We start from the raw sequence: 20,529 nt of genomic DNA on the forward strand, positions 1-20,529 counted from the left end.
TTTTGAGCAGATTTTTTAAGTTTGATGAATCAAAATATAGAATATTTTCAACAGTCTAGCAAGTACCTTTTTGCCCCCTTCTAGGCAATACCTATTCCTGTAGGAAAGCTCAATTTTATTTCATTATAACAAATGTATTTTGCCTATTTAAAAATTCATATGTGTATCACACAGTATGTATTATTTTATGTCTAATGGTGAGACGACCAGTTTATCATTATGTAATGTCCCTCTTTATCTCTAACAAGATTTCTAGACAAGAAGTCAGTTTTATCTGGTACTTATGTAACCACACACTATATTGTTTTGATTCATCAACTTTCAATCTGTCTACAGTTTTATATTTAGAATGCATATTTATTTTAACGGAAGTGTTTAGTTGATTTATATTTGATTTTGTTTTTGACATTCGTGTATTTAGGGGCCACCATTTTGCAATTTGTTTTCTGCTTGCTCCATGTGTTTTTTTTTTTATATTCTTATGTATCCAAGGAAAGTATCCATTTGCTTTCCGTTTATTTTTATATTAGTTTTATATAAGTTTTCTATTATTCAATTTTAATTTTTCTTTTAGATTCTTAATTATAACTCTTTATATTGTTATTTTTTGTTGTTGGCTTATGCAACAACTAAAATAATAACATAACTAAAAACCTTTGGTTTTTATAATTTTGACTATGATACACTTAAGTGTGATTTTTTTTGTCTTTGTTCTCTTTGGGATTTGCTGGGCTTTTTGAATATCTAAGTTGATTTTTTTTCACCAAATTTGAGAAAAATTTGACCATTGTTTCTTCAGATATTTTGTCTGCCACATTTTCTCCCTCTTATTCTCCTTGGACTCCAATCACCCATGTGTTATATGGTTTAATATTACCCTGAAAGTCACTGAGATTCTATTTTTATTTCAATCCTTTTCTCTTTGTTTTAAACATTGGATAATTTCTATATATTTTTTCAAATTTACAGACTACTTCTGCCATCTCTAATCGTCTGTTAAGCCCATCCAATGAATTTTTCATTTTGAATACTGTGCTTTTCAGTTCCAGAATTTTTATTTAATTTTATTTTTAGTTTCATTACTCTGCTGCAATTTACAACCTTTTAATTCATTATAACCTTTTTTTTTTTTAACATTCTATACATATTTGTAATAGGTAAAGAGTCACTTTGTAATGCAGGAGACCCAGGTTCAATCCCTGGTTCAGGAATATCCCCTGGAGAAGGGAATGGCTACTCACTCCAATATTCTTGCCTGGAGAATTCCATGGACAGAGGAGCCTGGTGGCTACAGTCTTTATCTGCATTTACACCAACTGGATTAACTTGCATTTCTCTTTCACTACTTTTTCTCTTGATGAGTCACTTTTTTCTTTTTTTTTTTTCACATATCTAATAATGGTTATGGTTTATTGGATATTGTGGACAGTATACAGTATAGACCCTCCATTCTGTTAGCTTCTTCTGAAGACTATTGTTGTTCTAGCAAATTTCAAATTACAGCCAATAAACTTGCAATTGAGAAGGCTGGACTTTATATTAGTTAGGTCTATTCCAGATGTACCCTTAGTGCTAGGGTGAATCTCTTAATCTTGAGACTGTTTTATTCCTAAACATGAAAGCCTGAAATTTTTTATCAGTCCCTTCTAACTTGGTAGGACACAGATTTTAAGCACTACTACCCACAGGGAGCAGCCTCTGAAATATCTGCTCAGAGCTTTCCAACTTCAAGCTGTGAGTCTCTAATTGTCTTTTTAGAGTCTCCTCTGCAATTCAAAGACCAGCCACTGATTTGAGGGGAGTTTACATGCTGATTCATTCCTTCCTTTCTAAGATATTTCTTTCTGAATTTCCAGGCACCCTGGCAGCCCTAAATGTTGTCCTCCAATATCTGAAGTCTATCAGATTGTGGCTTTCTGCTTGAGCTGTAGTTATCCTAAGTTTCACGGACTAGACAGTGCCCTAAGGGAAAATGCCAGGTAGAAATTAATCTCACACAATACATTTCCCTCCTTTCAGAGATTGAAATTCCTCCAGTGTCTGCTTGCTTTTAGTCACTAATTCATTGATTCAAATAATTTTTGTATTTTGTCCAAATGTTATAGTTATCCATATGAGAGATAGTCTTGTGTAAGTAACTATGCCATTACTGAAATTGGAACCCCAGTGGAATATTTTATTACTCTTTCTTATATCAACTAGATTTCCTTAATTGAGAAGCTATCAATAGCATGATCTGTAGCATTCATGTTCCTATAGCAGAACATGCTGATAAGGAATAAGAAAAACACTACTCGAAGATTTGGAGAAATATATCTTCTCTTCCTAAAATCTACTTATACTCCAGAAATTTCCCTAACTCTCTCTGCTCAAAATCCATACAATCTGAGGAACTGACATTCTTGGGAACTGGTATACCTCTCCCTTCATTGGGTCAGTGAATTGGGAAAGATCATGTGACCAGGTTATGGTCAGAAATCCTCAGCCTCTGAGCATAACAACAAAGCTTTAAAACACTGCTAGAGAGCTAAGAAATGGTTGTTTGTCACACTTTTTTGCCGTCAGAGTAAGAACTCTGCTTAATAACAATTTTAAAAGAAAGAGGATTAAGTTAAATTGATAATATTCTTCTTGGATATAGACTGTCTTTTCTCTCATTTGGTAAGCGTCAACAAAGGCTAAAGCATTAAAGTCCTTTCTTAAGTTTTATCTGAACCTTTTGGTTTTATCATATTAAGGTCTGATACATTTTCCATCATGTAAAGTCAATTATCTGAGAGAATATATCAAATAGAAGATGAGTTTTAGAGTCAGACTAACCTGTATTTTAATCCCAGTTGTACCCTTATATTAGCTGTGAGATTTTGGACTTGATATTTAAGCTTTCTGATCTTCAGTTTCTGAACCTAAAAATCATTACTATTAATAGTGATCCTACTGGAAATGCTCTGAGGTTGAAATTAGATAATGTATTTAAAGTGTCTGGTGAAGTTTCTGACACAGAGTATGCACTCAAAAAGTAGAAGGATGTTATCATCTTATGATTGTGGTAACAATACTAACATTGTCATTATTATCAGTGAGCCACTGGAAGAAAGTAAGAGTGCAAAAATTCAAAAGAATAAGATACCTTTTTTTTCTTTTCTGTAGTACATTATACTATTTTGGCTGTCATTGTTCAGTTGCTAAGTCATGTCCAACTCCGCAACCTCTTGGACTGTAGCACACCAGGCTCCTCCATCCTCCAGTATCTCCCAGAGTTTGCTGAAGCTATCTAACCATCTCTTCCTCTGCCACCACTTTCTCCTTTTGCCTTCAATCTTTCCTAGCATCAGGGTCGTTTCCAATGAGTAGGCTCTTTGCTGGAGAAGGCACTGGCGACCCACTCCAGTACCCTTGCCTGGAAACTCCCTTGGATGGAGTTTCAGGTAGGCTACAGTCCATGGGGTCGCTAAGAGTCGGACACGACTGAGCGACTTCACTTTCACTTTTCACTTGCAACCATTGGAGAAGGAAATGGCAACCCACTCCAGTGTTCTTGCTTGGAGAATCGCAGGGATGGGGGAGCCTTGTGGGCTGCCATCTGTGGGGTCACACAGGGTCGGACACAACTGACGTGACTTAGCAGCAGCAGCAGCAGGCTCTTTGCATCAGGTGGCCAAAGTTTTGCAGCTTCAGCATCGTTCCTTTCAATAAATACTGAAAGTTGATTTCCTTTAGGACTGACTGGTTTAATCTCCTTGCAGTCCTAGGGACTCTCAAGAGTCTTCTCAGCACCACAATTCAAAAGCATCAACTCTTCAGTGTTCAGCCTTCTTTATCCTATTTTGGTACTTTGTTATAAGAACCCATTATATTTATTTGGCTCTTCCCTCTTTTCCTTGCCTCATCGCTACAGTTTTCTTCACCAGCTTAGAATTCTTGCCAAGACAGAACCTTTTTAGGCTTCTTAACTACACAGAACTCTTTTCACTTTAAAGCCTTTACTCATTCTGTTCCCTGTGCTCTTGGCATATTTTCAGAGAACTATCTTGAGGTCTTGGTCTAAACATCACTTCTACTCTGGCCACCCAATCTAAGTAGCCAGACTTCTTATTAATCTCATAATATCCCCTAGTTTGTTTCTTTTCTAGCACTTTTTACAATTTTTGACTGTACACTTGATTATTAATGGATACAACTCTAGGCCCTGTCCTGTGACAGTAGCAACCATATCTGCTTTATTCATCAGCATGTCTAAGGTTCAGTTTACTCCGTGCTTATTTTGTGAGTGGGCAAATAAAAGAACAAATGTAATCTAAGAGAGTGCCATGGAGTAAATAAAGCTGCTGCTGCTAGCCTATGATTTACCACAAATAACTGGCCATAGTTGGTTTTTAAGTGAGCCATGAAAAGTGATTAGGACATTGAACTTTCAGGAGCATATAAATAACAAATACACTGTTTGGTTATGTGTAACAATCAGTGAGTACTGACTAATGGCTTAAAAATTCATACTGTGCCTTTTCCCCCTGTCTTTTCTCTAGAATGGCCACATCTGTTGCTCAGTGGATCCACAGTGCCTTCAGGAACTGTGAAGTTATCTGTCTCACTGGAAATTTCTGTTTAAAGAATGTTTCATTAAAAAGACCAAAAAAAAAAAAAAAAAGGTAAAACTTAAAGTGGATGATTTGTGGGCAGCTAAGTGCAGCATTGTTATTAGCTGAGTGAACTTTCAGTTATGAAATTCATGGAGCTTGAGAAAATCACGAAAGGAAAAAGCCTGGGGCAAAACTAGACCAGAATTCCACCTCAGTGGTGTCTGACGTCAAGCATGTAGAAGAATGGGTGTGAAATACATTATGACCCCTGGACATAAAGCCTGAGCTTATGGGGGCTTTGGAAACCTCTGGCTTCACTGGTGCAGAAAATACTCCTCTAGATCAGAATCTTCATGAATCAGTTCAGTTCTTCACTGCAAAAAAATAAAATGTAAGGCAGTGAAGGAGTTCTATTTTCAGAAGCAAAGCAAAGAAGCTATAACATGTTACATGTACAATATACACTCTGAGAAGAAATCTGAAACATTATTGTCATGATAAAAATAATGCACAGGCATGGTTACTTAATATTTTCTAACAAGAGAACTCATCCCTATTTCCTTGTTTTACTGCACTTAATATTTGGTTGAATTTGTTCAGTATAAGCTCGTTCTTGTGCAAAATTAAATAAATATTTCTCTTACCTTATAATATGTCCCAGTGTTAGTGTCTTCCTTTCCCCCCCCACATTCTTCAACATACAAATTGCTTTCTAGTTCTGCTGATGAAACACTCACACCTCCCAAACTGAAAGATGATTTTTGCTATATTACATGCCCAAATTGGGGGGGGGTGTGTGTGTGAAGGATACCTGTGTTCTGCCTCTGTGGAGCCCCTAGGTTGCCTTTACCCTGCCTCACATCCTGGGGACTGACTTACGTACATCATATTCATCGGCTCTGCTGTCCTCTGGATTCTGATTCAGTCTGACTGGTGGCGACCACCAGCAGGATATCGGAAAGCGAAGGTTCGGCTGTTTACTCTGCTGGCTCCTCTCCTGTCAGGCCCCCGCCATGGCTAGCTGTGTCACTGGAGGCGACATCTGACAGTGGCCCGCCCTGTTCAGCTACCCTCTCCCAACTTCTGTTTTGCTTCTTCTGGCTTTAGGGATAACGACAACTCGTTTTGTCTTTGTGGGTACCTGCTCAGTTTCTTGTTTTCCCTGTTTCCTATAGCCTCTGTATCAATGGTCCCTTTGTTAAACTCTCTTTAATTAGCCAGCTTGAGCGTGCCATCTGTTTCCTGCCAGAACTCTGACTGATGTCCATAAGGAAAGGAGTATGTGAGGGTTGGGAATATCTTCAAAAATGTGTCCTTCACAATTTGATATACAAATTTAAAGAATCCCAATGTTAGGAGGGACTATGATATTACATGTTAAAATTTTTGATGCACTAAAATCTCAGGAGGAAAAAGTAAACTTACAGCTGCTCAATAGTGATGGTAAATACAATATTGCCCTATTCGTATGTTTTGCACTAGGATGAAAAAGAAATACAAATCTTATTAAATTTTAGTTGCGTAGAGACTTCTTTAAAGAAAAAAGAATGGAAGGGGACAAGATGTAACTTCCACAAGCTATGGAAAAGGTAAAGGGGCATTTAACTGCCTTTTCCCCATTGCTATGAAAATAACCTCATAGGAGCCGAGCTAAAGGATAATATATAAATGTCTTAATACTTTGGCATGTGTAGTATTTACTGAATGTGTCAATTCAAGAATCTCTCAGTATTCCCTGGACTTATAAATGTTTTTTTATGCAGCCTTTTTCAATTTAACTAAAAATTTCAGCAGAGCATAAAGTTTATTTTGAGCAGGTATTATTTACTGCAGAAACTAGCAATTTAGTCTCCAAAAATATATTAATTTGAAAGTTTTTCCACGTATTTTTTCCTTATATAGATCTGGGATTTCATATAAATCTCCCAAACTGTATATTTTATTGATACTTGCTTTTCTGAGAAAAGTATGAAATATGTGCATTTGCATGTGTGTGTACTTGTATACACACTCACAGTTTACATCCATATACTTGTATATACTCATCATTTAGATGTCTCATGCCTTCTAGAAGAAGAAACAAGGTGGGATTGCACACTCCCACTCTGTCATAAGTCTCTGCAGGGCTCTGAGCGTATTGGTGGTTTTCAGAGCCTGCTTTCTATAGACTTCTGAAAGAAAGAGAACTCATAACATTGAGAAGAAAAGAGGGGGAAAATAAGATTATATTCTTCCAAGGACTATTAAAGCAATAAATGTGTTCAGATTGAATTTTTTACTTCAAGGTTTATCCCATAAATAATAGATACTCAGGAGAATTACTGTTTACCCAGGCGAGCAGTAATCAATTGCTTCTTAAGGACTTTGTTCTTTGAAAACGAAGTTGTTAAATGCCTTATTTCTTACTCTGGAGATAATTGGCAAAATGCCATGGTTGAATTATGCCAATGTTGTGGGAAAGTGCGAACTAAGAAGCATGAATTTAATTTGGGGGTACTTGGCTCTTTTAAGAGCAGCCTTTGGTGGAAAAAGTCTTTACTATATTTCCTTTAATTTCCCTTTTCTGAAAGAAAAAAAAATAATATTTGAATATGATTCTTTGGTAATTCATGAATGGTAATCCATGTCATTTGTCATCCTTTTCGAAAGACTACCAAATTGCTATTTCCTTTGCCTTATGTGGCAGTAAAGAGAATCACATATAATTGTTCAGTATGATCCAAGCAGTATCATCTAACTCCTTTCATCTCCCAGTAACTTGGTTAAGACAAAGTTGAGACACCTTGTAATTGCCTTAAAAAATGAATGTTATATCAAAGCTCTGAAACAGCAATTGATTCTCTGTATATTGGAGTAGCAGAAGTTATTCAGTTGAACAAAACTGAAATTACATGTGTGGAATAAAAAATAAGCTTTAAGTCACTAAGGATTACCCCCAAAGCTCCATGTTTCTGACTAGTTAAGATTCCTCTGGAGATCAACAGGTCCCAGAGACACTTGCATCATCCCAGTCCAGCTAACCTAGCACTGAGCACTGATAAGATCAACCTTTATTAGAGCAAGACTTTTTGTTTTTCTTCTATTTCAAATGTAAAGTGTTAGTGGCACAGATTGATCTCAGAGAGGTTCATGCTGAAAAGACCCCTGAAGGCACTAAGTGAATGTTATGCTCTGGATACACTTCATTCACTGAACACTCCCCCTGGGTAGTCAACTCTGTTGCAGTCAAGCTGTCTCATTGTGTTCTTACTGACCTTTCAATATTGATGGACTGTTTTCTGCCCTAGAATTCAATATCTTCCATAAAGGAATTGTCACCTCTTTGCAGAATAATTGCCCTTACTTAATAGATGTACAGGTAGAAAAACAGGAGAGCTTTGAGTTACAATGGCTCTGAATCTGTGGTGAAAGAAATTGGCAAAGAATAGTACCATTGGAGGAGTTTGGAATAAGATAGTTTGAGTTTTAGTTCCTTGTATATCTTGTGTTTGCCAAGAGGTTGTGGCAACTCCTCCAAGCCTTTTATCTTTGTGCTGGGATTAAATCATGGTTCAAGAGATCTTTTGCCTGGCAGATTCTGAAGTTCTTCTTTATTTTGAATGACAAATGGCACAATACATTACTGTCACCACCAAAATATTGAGTTTAAAACATACTCTCCGTTTATCTCCGGTGCTAGGTGCTTTAATAGAACACTCTATCAGAGTGTGACTAGATGTAGAAATAGAAATGGTAACAAGTTTATTTTTGAGTAATTTTCTTTCTCTTTCACACACACAAAAACAACAGCTATAAATAGGGAAAGCAGAAAACCAGAAAATATAATCTTCATCAAAATATATAAGGAATTTAGGAATAAGTTTATCAAAAGCAATTCACGGTCTTGCGGAAAAATATAAAACCACAGTGAACAATTCTTTTTGAAATCCTAGAATATACCTAGGCATTGCCTGTAGAGGTTGCATAATGAACCGATTTCACTGCAACAGTACCGATGCCACAACGTGCACAGTGTGTACAGAGCGGAAGCATCTGCACACTGCCTCCTCGTGGAGTTCACATCCTTATGGGGGGCAGAGAATTAAATAAGTGGATGCTATGCCAGGGGAAGATAGGTGCTATGAAGAATTCAGCGGAGTGGAGTAATGATATGGACAGGCAATAGTGTAGATAGGGTGGGGATGAAGTCTTCTCTAAGATAAAGTGACATCAGAGCAATCACTGGAATGAAGCGGAGCAGTGAGGCATCTGCACATCGCAGGGCCAAGGGAGCGTGTGAACAGGTCTGAGATGGGAGCATGCTTACATGCAGGGTGAGTGGAGTGGGCAAGCTGAGACTTACAGAGGATGTGGTCAGGGACGTGGCTGGTGACCAAATCATCTAGGTCTTCCTAGGCCATCGTTAGCGATTAACATTTTTATTCTTTGCGATTTGGAAGCTGTTAGAGAGTTTTGAGCATAGCTGTGACATAGTCTAATGACAATTAAAGAATTAACCTAGGCCATTTGTGGAGAATAAGACGAGGTAAGTGGACAGGGTGAGGGAGTACGCTGAGCATGGGCATAGGAGGTACATTTATGCTGCAGAATTTCCAACAAGATGATAATAATAGGCTAGGAGGGTAGTGTTGAAGGTGAGAAGGAAGAAACATTTTACATTAGCGATCTACTTAACTGAAAAAATGGGTAGGAAGACTAAGTATCAAAAAAGTGTCAATTCTCTCCAGTAGTTCTAATAAGAAAAAAAAAAAAAACCTAAACTATTATGGAAAAGCAAATGGCCAGGAATATTTTGAAGAATTATATCTAGGGACAGGGAAGAACATATATCATTTATCTATATTTCATATATCATCTATCTTGGTATTCTACCATATATCAAGAGTATAAAGCTATAGAAATTGAGTCATTGTTATGGGGATAAATGGAAGACAGGTCAATATATAACAGCACCAAGACTTCAGAAAGCATCCCATACACAAATGGATGTTTCATATGTGACAGAAATGCCGAAGAATTGGGCATGTGGAAATTACCTATGAAAAAGCAAAAACATAAAATTATGTCCTTATTTCACATAAATCAATCCCACATAGATTTATGAAGAGATTTTAGGAGAATGCTTTTTGACCTTGGGATTGCTTAAAATAAACTCAAAAGGCATATATCATAAAGTCATGGTTAAATTCTACTATATGAAGTAGATGAAAAAACAGGCCATCCACTGGAAAAGATGCTGGCTTTATATATGATCACGAAGGACTGGTAACTAGAATGTATGTATTTAAAAACTAAAAAGGAGAAAAGTACAAAATATCCAATAGAAAAATGGGCAGAAGACATACATAGGCATTTCACAAGACAGGAAACCCCAAAATGGCTAATAAATGTTGTGAACATCTGCTTGGGCTCCCTAGTCATCAGATGAGTTTATTTTAAAACCACAAAGACCGAATATTTTTTTAAATCATCAAAATTAAAAAGAATAACACCAGTTGTTGGTGAGAATGTGAAACAACCTGAAGTCTTGCACACCAGTAGTATGTGTTATACATTATGTATATCTCCACACCCCTTTGGGGGCCAGTTTTGTGACCCTAAGGTCAAGGGTGTGCACTTGTCATGACCCAGCATGTACCCCTAAGTTTATGACCTAGAGCTGCACTGTCCTATACAGTAGACATTGGTCATTTGTGGCTATTAAAATTAAATTAAAATTCAATTCCTCAGTTGCATGAGCAAATTTCAAGGACTCAATAGCCACTCTGTGACTAGTGGTTAGTGGCTACTTTACAGACAGCACAATGATACTTCTATCATCATAAAAAGTTCTAATGGACAGCATTGTCCTATAGGAATTCTTGTAAAAGTGTATAAGAAGACATGGAAAAAATATTCATAATGGCATATTTGCAAGAAAGCTCTAGAAATCATTCAAATGTCAATCAGTGAAATCACTTATAAATAAAATGTGATATGTTTATATTTTGGAATACTCTAGAGGATGAAAACAAGAATTACGTTTAGAAACATGGATGAATCTCGGACACATGTTCAGAAAAAACAAGATGCAAATAAAAAGGAAAGCATAACAGTATTCACACAATAATTTTGAATGTGTAAAAGGTATTATATTTATGCAAGTATAAATATTTTAAAATGCATGAAAATGACAAACATCAAATTAGGATAGTGGTTGTCTCTTAGAGGTTGAAGAGGGGTGCCAGGTACACAGAGTGCATACCTGTGTTGGTAAGAACTGTTTATTGCTTTATTCCATATATTTCCAACATTTCAGAATAGTGCTATCTATTGCTGTGTGTGTGTTAGTCAATCAGTCGTGTCTGACTCTGCCACCTCATGGACTGTAGCCCGCCAGACTCCTCTGTCCATGGAATTCTCCAGGCAAGAATACTAGAGTGGGTTGCCATTCCCAGGGGATCTTCCCAACCCAGGGATTGAACCTGGGTCTCCTGCATTGCAGGCAGATTCTCTGCCATCTGAGCTACCAGGGGATCTCTTCAGGTAAATGAATTTATAAATTGATTAAATGTGTTTTTATTTATATATCTATACCCAAAACTAAGCCAGTTGGTTCTTCACATGTACATATGGAAGCCTCAAGATTTGTGGAAGCAAGGCTTTAAACAAATATACACGGTAACGCCTACAAGGTTTCCATTAATAATTACGTATGTAAATAAATACAATATTACTCCTTCGTTGTTTGGTTTAGTTTCTGAGTCATGTTCCACTCTTTTGCAACCTCATGGACTGTAGCTCTCTAGGCTCCTCTGTGCATGGAGTTTCTCAGGCAAGAATACTGGAATGGGTTGCTATTTGCTCCTCCAGGGGTTCTTTCCAACCCAGGGATTAAACCTGAATCTCCTGCATTGCAGGCAGATTCTTCCCCACTGATCCTAAAGACAAATAATTAAAGAAAAAATAATTACATGATCTTACCACCTTCGGTACTTCTTTTATTTTTCTTTGTTCTTTGTCAAATATTTGCATATGCAGTCATCAGTTCAGTTCAGTTCAGTTGCTCAGTCGTGTCCGAACCTTTGAGACACATGAATCGCAACACGCCAGGCCTCCTTGTCCTTCACCAACTCTCAGTTCACAAAAACTGATGTCCATCGAGTCAGTGAGGCCATCCAGCCATCTCATCCTCTGTAGTCCCCTTCTCCTCCTGCCTTCAATCCCTCCCAGCATCAGAGTCTTTTCCAATAAGTCAACTCTTTGCATGAGGTGGCCAAAGTACTGGAGTTTCAGCCTCAGCATCAAGCCCTTCCAAAGAACACCCAGGACTGATCTTCTTTAGGATGGACTGGTTGGATCTCCTTGCAGTCCAAGGGAATCTCAAGAGTCTTCTCCAACACCACAGTTCAAAAGCATCAATTCTTCGGCACTCAGCCTTCTTCACAGTCCAACTCTCACATACATACATGACCACTGGAAAAACCATAGCCTTGACTAGATGGACCTTTGTTGGCAAAGTAATATCTCTGGTTTTCAATATGCTATCTAGGTTGGTCATAACTTTCCTTCCAAGGAGTAAGTGTCTTTTAATTTCATGGCTGCAGTCACCATCTGCAGTGATTTTGGAGCCCCCAAAAATAAAGTCTGACACTGTTTCCACTGTTTCCCCATCTATTTGCCATAAAGTGGTGGGACCAGATGCCATGATCTTCGTTTTCTGAATGTTGAGCCCTTAGCCAACTCTTTCACTCTCCTCTTTCACTCTCATCAAGAGGCTTTTTAGTTCCTCTTCACTTTCTGCCATAAGCGTGGTGTCATCTACATATCTGAGGTTATTGATATTTCTCCCGGCAATCTTGATTCCAGCTTGTGCTTCTTCCAGCCCAGCATTTCTCATGATGTACTCTGCATATAAGTTAAATAAGCAAGGTGACAATATACAGCCTTGACGTACTCCTTTTCCTATTTGGAACCAGTCTGTTGTTCTATGTCCAGTTCTAACCGTTGCTTCCTGACCTGCATACAGGTTTCTCAAGAGGCAGGTCAGGTGGTCTGGTATTCCCATCTCTTTCAAAATTGTCCACAGTTTATTGTGATGCACACAGTCAAAATCTTTGGCATAGTCAATAAAGCAGAAGTAGATGTTTTTCTGGAACTCTCTTGCTTTCTCGATGATCCAGAGGATGTTGGCAATTTGATCTCTGCTTCCTCTGCCTATTCTGTGTACAACACAGTGATCCATAATTTTCAAAGGTTTTGCTTCATTTATAGCAATTATAAAACTGGCTATATTCCCTGCATTGCACAATATATCATTATAGTTTATTTATTTTATACACAGTAGTTTACAACTCTTATTCCTCTATCCCTATCTTGGTTCAGTTTGTTTTATTGCTTGTTCAAAGGCTGTACCAAGGAAACAGTGCCACTGATGTTATATGCCATTATTTTCAAACAACTTACATGCCACCATTGAGTATTATCAATTTAATTTTAGTCTTTTATTGTGATTTTTATAGGTATAAAATGGTACATTGCTGCTTTAATTTTAATTTTTTCAACAAGTGAGGTTAAACTTATGCAGGCATTGTAATTTTCTACTTATGTTCTTTGTTCATATATCTCTGATGCTTTGATCAATTGATGGCAAAAGTGAAAGTGACTCAGTCATGTCTGACTCTTTGTGACCCCATGGACTGTACAGTCCACAGAATTCTCCAGGCCAGAATACTGCAGTGGTAGCCTTTCCCTTCTCCAGGAGATCTTCCCAACTCAGGGATCCAACCCTGGTCTCCAGCAATGCAGGTGGATTCTTTACCAGCTGAGCCAACAGAAAAGCCCAAGAATACTGGAATTGGTAGCCCATCCCCTCTCCAGTGGGTCTTCCTGACCCAGGAATCAAACTGAAATCTCCCACACTGCAGGTAAATTGTTTACCAGCTGAGCTACCAGGGAAGCCCCAAGTCTAGTCATTTGGTGGTGGTGGTTGTATAATCACTAAGTCATGTAGAACTCCTTGCAACCCCATGGACTATAACCCAACAGGCTCCTCTGTCCATGGGATTTCCCAGGCGAGAATACTGGAGTGGGTTGCCATTTCCTCCTCCAAGGGGTCTTCCTGACCCAGGGATCAAACTCATGTCTCCTGTTTGGTAGGCAGACTCTTTACCACTGAGCCACCTGGGGAGCCTGCTTTTACATAAGATAAACTATAAAAAATATATGATGTGTAATTGTTGGAAATCCTTCAACAAATATTTACCAATGTTTTTCTCAAAATGTTGTTACTTTTTATAGTTTACTTATTTTCATTTTTAGTATAAAGAATTTCAATATGTATCACTGATGTTTACTTTTATAATCTCTTATATTTCTTCAAAATTCATATTATTACATCTCCAAAGAGCTCCCTATACACATTCCATAAGTGTGGAACTCTCCACCTCCAGAGACTATCCAAGAACTATTAAATTTCAGCTTAATTTATGTCATGTTGGTCTTAATTCCACTCACTGGGCCATATTAACTCCTCTCTAAACAGTCTCCTTAAACCCTTTTCTTCCACTATTAAATCCCTCTAATTCCTTTAATCTGTCTTGAGGAAAAGAAAACTCAGTTGTTCTCATCTAGATGTCCTTCTTTTGTTCATGTACCCAGGTATGTGTCATGCCCAGAACCAAACAACATATTCCAGGAGGAATCATTCTAGCAAAAGACACACTTGGTTTCGGACCTGAGACTATAAATTAGGACTCTTACTGAACATCTCTATTTTACAGAGAAGAAAAACTTTTCTCTCCCAACTCACCAACTGAGCTCTTCTTATATATTTTAAATTCATAAAAAGTTATAATGTTAAAAAGAGAACATTCATATTCAAATTATATTCTCCCATGTGTGTTTACAAAACCATCTTTCTTACAGCATATTCAGTGTTGTGTAAAATTGCATTCTATTCGGTAGTATTTCACTATTCCGTAATGAATACAGTTGCATATATTTTCTACTTCAAATTGCATTTTTCTAGTAATTTGGGCTTTTTGTCTCTACTAAATACATTTCTCACTACAGATCTTCGTGTGTCATTTTATCATCTCTCAAATATATTCCAAAGGAAGATAACTTTGTCTGTTAAGAATAAAACAGAATTGATTTTATTTTAGTGATTTGAAATATTTTAACTATGACGCAAAACCAATACAAACAGAATCGTATCACTTTGGTGTAATTCTCACTCTCATTGAGCAGAACTCCAGTAAAACACTCCATTAGGTGACAACTAACAATAAACAGAGAGTTTGAATTAACACATTTAGCTCATGTTTTTTGAATGTTAGTTTTCATTACTCTATATGTGTCATATGTCAGTCTTTACATAATTGTATCTGCCTTTATTTTTCTTCATGGAAAACTGCTTATAGTTTGACTTTTATCAAAAGTGAGCTGTTTTGCTTATCTATTACTTTATGGTTTTTTTAATTACTTTTATTAAAAGTTACTCTTCCTCCTGTTACAGTTGATAACAACCACTTTGTCATTGTTCTGAGAGAAGACAATGTTCTGTTTCACATCTTAAAGAATTTCTTTCTTTTTTCTTTTATTTTTTATATTAGAGTGTAATTGCTTTACAATGTTGTATTAGTTTCTGCTGTACAGCAAAGTGAATCAGCTATGTGTGTGTGTATATATATCTCTCCCCTCCTTTTTGAGCCTCCCTCCCAACCTCACCTCTGGGTCATCACAGGGCACCAAGTTGAGTGCCCTGTTCTATACAGCAGCTTCTCACTAGGTATCTATTTTACACATGTAGTGTATATAAGTGATATTCTCTCCATTTGTCCCACCCTCTCCTTACCCCGTATCCACAAGTCCACTATGTCTGCATCTCTATTCTCATCCTGCAAATAGGTTCCTTGGAACCACTTTTCTAGATTCCATATATATGCATTAATATATGGTATTTTATATCATCTTCCTCTTTCCAACTTACTTCACTCTGTATGACAGACTTTAGGTTCATCTACATCACTACAAATGATCCAGTTTCATCCCTTTTTATGCCTGAGCAATATTCCATTGTGTATATATGTACATATGCCATATCTTCTTTATTCTTTCATCTGTCAGTGGGCTTTTAGGTTGCCTTCATGTCCTGGCTATTATAAACAGTGCTGCAATGAACACTGAGATACACGTCTTTTTGAATTATGATATTCTCAGGTGATATGCCCAGTAGTGTGATTGCTGGGTCATATGATAGTTATATTCTTAGTTTTTTAAGGAATCTCCATACTGTTCTCTGTAGTGGCTGTATCAATTTACATTCCCACCAGTAGTAGTAGAGAGTTCCCTTTTCTCCACATCCTCTCCAGCACTTAATTTTTCTAACTTTTTTTGATGATGGCTATTCTGACTAGTGTGAGGTGATACTTCGCTGTAGTTTTGATTAGTATTTCTCTAATAATGAGTGGTGTCTAGCATCCTTTTATGTATTTGTTGGCCATCTGTATGTCCTCTTTGGAGAAATGTCTATTTATGTCTTCTGCCCATTTTTTTATTGGGTTGTTTGCCTTTTTGATATTGAGTTGCATAAGCTGCTAGTATATTTTAGAGATTAATCCGTCTTGAGTTGCTTCATTTGCAGATATTTTCTCCCCTTCTGAGGGTTGTCTTTTCATCTCATTTATGTTTTCCTTTGCTATGCAAAAGCTTTTAAGTTTAATTAGGTCCCACTTGTTTATGTTTGTTTTTCTTTCGTCACTCTAGGAGAGGGTCAAAAAGGTTCTTGCTGCAAATTATGTCAGAGTGTCTTGCTTATATTTTCCTCTGAGAGTTTTATTGTGTCTGACCTTACATTTAGGTCTTTAATCCATTCTGACTTTATTTTCATGTTTGGTGTTAGGAATTCCTGTTTTCTAATTTCATTCTTTTACATGTAGCTGTCCAGTTTTCCCAGAACCACTTATTGAAGAGGCTGTCTTTCCCCCTTTGTATATTCTTGTCTCATTTGTCAGGGACAAAGTGTCTGTAGGTGTATGGGTTTATCTCTGGACTTTCTATCTTGTTTCATTGATCTATATTTCAGTTTATATGCAAGTACCATACTGTCTGGGTTAATGTAGCTTTATAGTATAGTTTGAAGTCAGAGAGGTTGATTCCTCCAGCTCCATTTTTCTTTCTCAAGACTGCTTTGGCTATTCAAGGTCTTTTGTGTTTCCATATAAACTATAAAATTTTAAGTTCTAATTCTGTAGAAAATGTCACTGGTAATTTGATAGGTATTGCTTTGAATCTATAGAGTGCTTTGACTAATATAATCATTTTCAGAATATTAATACTTATTTCTCCATCTGTTTGTGTCATGTTTGTGTCATCTTTAATTTATATCATCAGTGTCACATGGGTTTTTAATAAAGGTTTTTTGTCCCTTTGGGTAGGTATATTCCTAGATATATTTTCTTTTTTTATAATGGTAAATTAAATTGTTTCCTTAATTTCTCTTTCTGATTTTTGTTATTAGTGTATAGGAATGCAAAAGATTGTTATGTATAATTTTTTATCCTGTGACTTTACTAAATTCATTGATTAGCTCTAGTGGTTTTCTGGTGACATCTTTCTATGTATAGTATCATGTTATCTGCAAACTGACAATTTTATTTATTTTTGAATCTGGATTTCTTTTATTTCTTTTTCTTATCTGATTGCCATAAACCTTACAGAATTTCTTTTAATTCTGCTTGTTCTAATGCAAAGGTGAGCATCATAGGGATAGGTGTGAGTATGGAAGCAATGAAGAGTGTGGAAAGTTTATTAGATGACTTTATCATCATCATCATTAATTTTATGTGCTTTATTTCCAAAACATAGAATGGCTTATACTTATTCTTTCCTTAAGAAATTATATTTGTCTGGAAAATATTAGATGTTAAATCTTATTCTGTCTTCAGTTTTTAGTAAGAGTAATTCCCCTCCTCTTCTAGATTACTTTTATTTAAATGAATTTGTTACTCCTACTGAATATACTTGAAAGCAGTATTCATGTCCCACTCATCTTAAGCTTTCAAACAGTGCAAAGGTTAGCATAGAATAGAATCCCTATTAATAATTTTATGCTCTAGATTTTTCCCAGATTTATTGAGGTATAATTGACCAAAAAATTTTAATATGCTTAAAATGTGTATCCAAGTACTGCATTTCAGACTCTTTTGTTGACCATGATGGCTACTCCATTTCTTCTGAGGGATTCCTGCCCGCAGTAGTAGATATAATGGTCATATGAGTTAAATTCACCCATTCTAGTCCATTTTAGTTCGCTGATTCCTAGAATGTCAACATTCACTCTTGCCATCTCTTGTTTGACCACTTCCAATTTGCCTTCATTCATGGACCTAACATTCCAGGTTCCTATACAATATTGCTCTTTACAGCATCGGACCTTGCTTCTATCACCAGTCACACCCACAACTGGGTATTGTTTTTGCTTTGACTCCATCCCTTCATTCTTTCTGGAGTTATTTCTCCACTGATCTCCAGTAGCATATTGGGTACCTACTGACCCGGGGAGTTCCTCTTTCAGTATCCTATCATTTTGCCTTTTCATACTGTTCATGAGGTTCTCAAGGCAGGAATACTGAAGTGGTTTGCCATTCCCTTTTCCAGTGAACTGCGTTTTGTTAGAACTCTATCATGACCCTTCTATCTTGAGTGGCCCTATACAGCATGGCTCATAGTTTCACTGATTTAGACAAGGCTGTGGTCCATGTGATCAGTTTGATTAGTTTTCTGTGATTGTGGTTTTCATTTTGTCTGTCCTTCAGGATGAGGATAAGAGGCTTATGGATGCTTCCTGATGGGAGAGACTGACTGTGGGAGAAACTGGGTCTTGTTCTGATGGTTGGGGCCATAGTCAGTAAATTTTTAATCCAAGTTTCTGTTAATGAGTGGAGTTGTGTTTGCTCCCTCCTATTTGAGCTGAGGCCAAACTATGGTGGAGGTAATGAAGATAATGGCGACCTCCTTCAACAGGTCCTGTGCACACACTGCCACATTCAGTGCCCCCATTCCTTCAGCACACCAATGCAGACCCACACCTCCACTGGAGACTCCTAGGTAAGTCTAGGTCAGCCTCTCGTGGGTTCACTGCTCCTTTCTCCTGGGCCCTGGTGCACACAAGGTTTTGTTTGTGCCCTCCAAGAGTCTGTTTCCCCAGTCTTGTGTAAATTCTGCAGTCAAATCCCACTGCCCTCCAAAGTCAAACTCTCTGGAGGTTCTCAGTCCCTTTGCCAGATCCCCAGGTTGGGAAATCTGTTGTGAGTCCTAGAACTTTCTTGACAGTGCAAGAATTTATTTGTTAAAAATTATTCTGCAGTTTGTGGATCATCTGCTCAATGGTTCTGCGGTGGGGTTAATGGTGACCTCCTCCAAGAGGGCTTATTCCACAGGCTGTGTAACCCAGGTAGCTGCACCCTGAGCCCCTTCCCCTTGTGACAGGCCACTGCTGACTCATACCTCTGCAGGAAACTCAAATACAGGTCTGGCTCAGTCTCTGTGGGGTCTCTGGGTCCTGGTGTGCACAAGATTTTGTTTGAGCCCTCCAAGAGTCTCTGGTGGGTATGGGGTTTGATTCTAAATGCAATTTTGCCCCTCCTCCCATCTTTCCGGGACTTCTCTTTTGCACTTGAACATGAGGTATCTTTTTTTAGTGGGATCCAACATTCTCCTGTCGATGGTTGTTCAGCAGTGAGTTGTAATTTTGGAGTTCTCACAGGAGAAGATGAATGCACGTCCTTCTACTCTGCCATCTTGCCTTTGCCTTGTAATGTAGCACATTACATATATGTATGTGTATATATATATATATATACACACACACACACACAAACACACATACATATAGAGACACATACAGAGAGAGAAGAAAAAGAAGAGGAGGAGGAGGTGGGAAAAGGAGGAGAAGGGAGAGGAGAAAAAGTAGAGGAAGAGAAAATGAAAAAGAAGATTTAAGTTCTACTTTATTAGCAAATTCAATTACATAACACGTTTTCAACTATAGTCACCATGCTCTATTTAGGTACTCAGACTTTTTTCATCTTATAGCTGAATGTTTATATTCCTTTACCAATTTCTCCCTATATCTCCCATTCCTTAACCCCTGGTAATTATTTTTATATTCTCTGCTTTTATGAGTTTGACGTTTTATTTTAAACTTCATATATAGGTGATCACACAGTATGTCTTTGTTTGGCTTGTTTCACTTAGTATACTGCTCATAAGGTCTATCCTTGTTGTTGTAAACTGCAGGACTGCCTTCTTTTTCATGACTGAATAATATTCATACATCAGTCAGTTCAGTTCAGTCCCTCAGTCATGTCCGACTCTTTGCAACCCCATGAATTGCGCACGCCAGGCCTCCCTGCCCATCATCAACTCCCGGAGTTCACCCAAACTCAAGTCCATCAAGTCGGTGATGCCATCCAGCCATCTCATCCTCTGTTGTCCCCTTCTCCTCCTGCCCCCAATCCCTCCCAGTATCAGGGTCTTTTCCAATGAGTCAACTCTTTGCATGAGGTGGCCAAAGTATTGGAGCTTCAGCGTTAGCATCAGTCCTTCCAATGAACACCCAGGACTGATCTCCAGTATATATACTTATGCATATATGTTTTCTATCCAGTCATCCATTGAGAGACATAAAGTTTGTTTCTACACCTTGACTATTGTGGATAATGCTGCAGTGAATAGGGGAATGCAGATATCTGAGATCCTGTTTTCATTTCCTTTGAAATCTCACTCAGAAGTGAGATTGGTGGGTCACACAATTATTTTAAATCTTTGAGAAAATGCTATACTCTTTTCCATGGAGATGGCACCAATTTACATTCCCCACAATATCAAGGGCTCCCTTTTCCCAAATTCTTGCCAAAATTTGTCTTTCTGTTGATCGCCATTATAATGGGTGTGAGGTAATTTG

The 20,529-nt window shown here is 37.5% G+C and overlaps 1 protein-coding gene across 3 annotated transcripts in view; it reads left to right on the plus strand.

The window, feature by feature from the left end:
* Positions 1-5,228, plus strand: part of LOC120861347 (protein kinase C-binding protein NELL2) — a 382,658-nt gene extending 377,430 nt beyond the window's left edge. For all 3 annotated transcript variants that reach the window (XM_040236996.1, XM_040236994.1, XM_040236995.1), the window contains one exon: positions 4,527-5,228. In XM_040236996.1, the coding sequence (XP_040092930.1) occupies positions 4,527-4,577 (51 nt within the window). In that variant the 3' untranslated portion in view covers positions 4,578-5,228. The remainder of the gene's footprint in view (positions 1-4,526) is intronic.
* Positions 5,229-20,529: the final 15,301 nt, after the last annotated feature.

Source organism: Oryx dammah, unplaced genomic scaffold (assembly GCF_014754425.2).
Source record: "Oryx dammah isolate SB20612 unplaced genomic scaffold, SCBI_Odam_1.1 HiC_scaffold_11232, whole genome shotgun sequence".
Taxonomy (NCBI): domain Eukaryota; kingdom Metazoa; phylum Chordata; class Mammalia; order Artiodactyla; family Bovidae; genus Oryx; species Oryx dammah.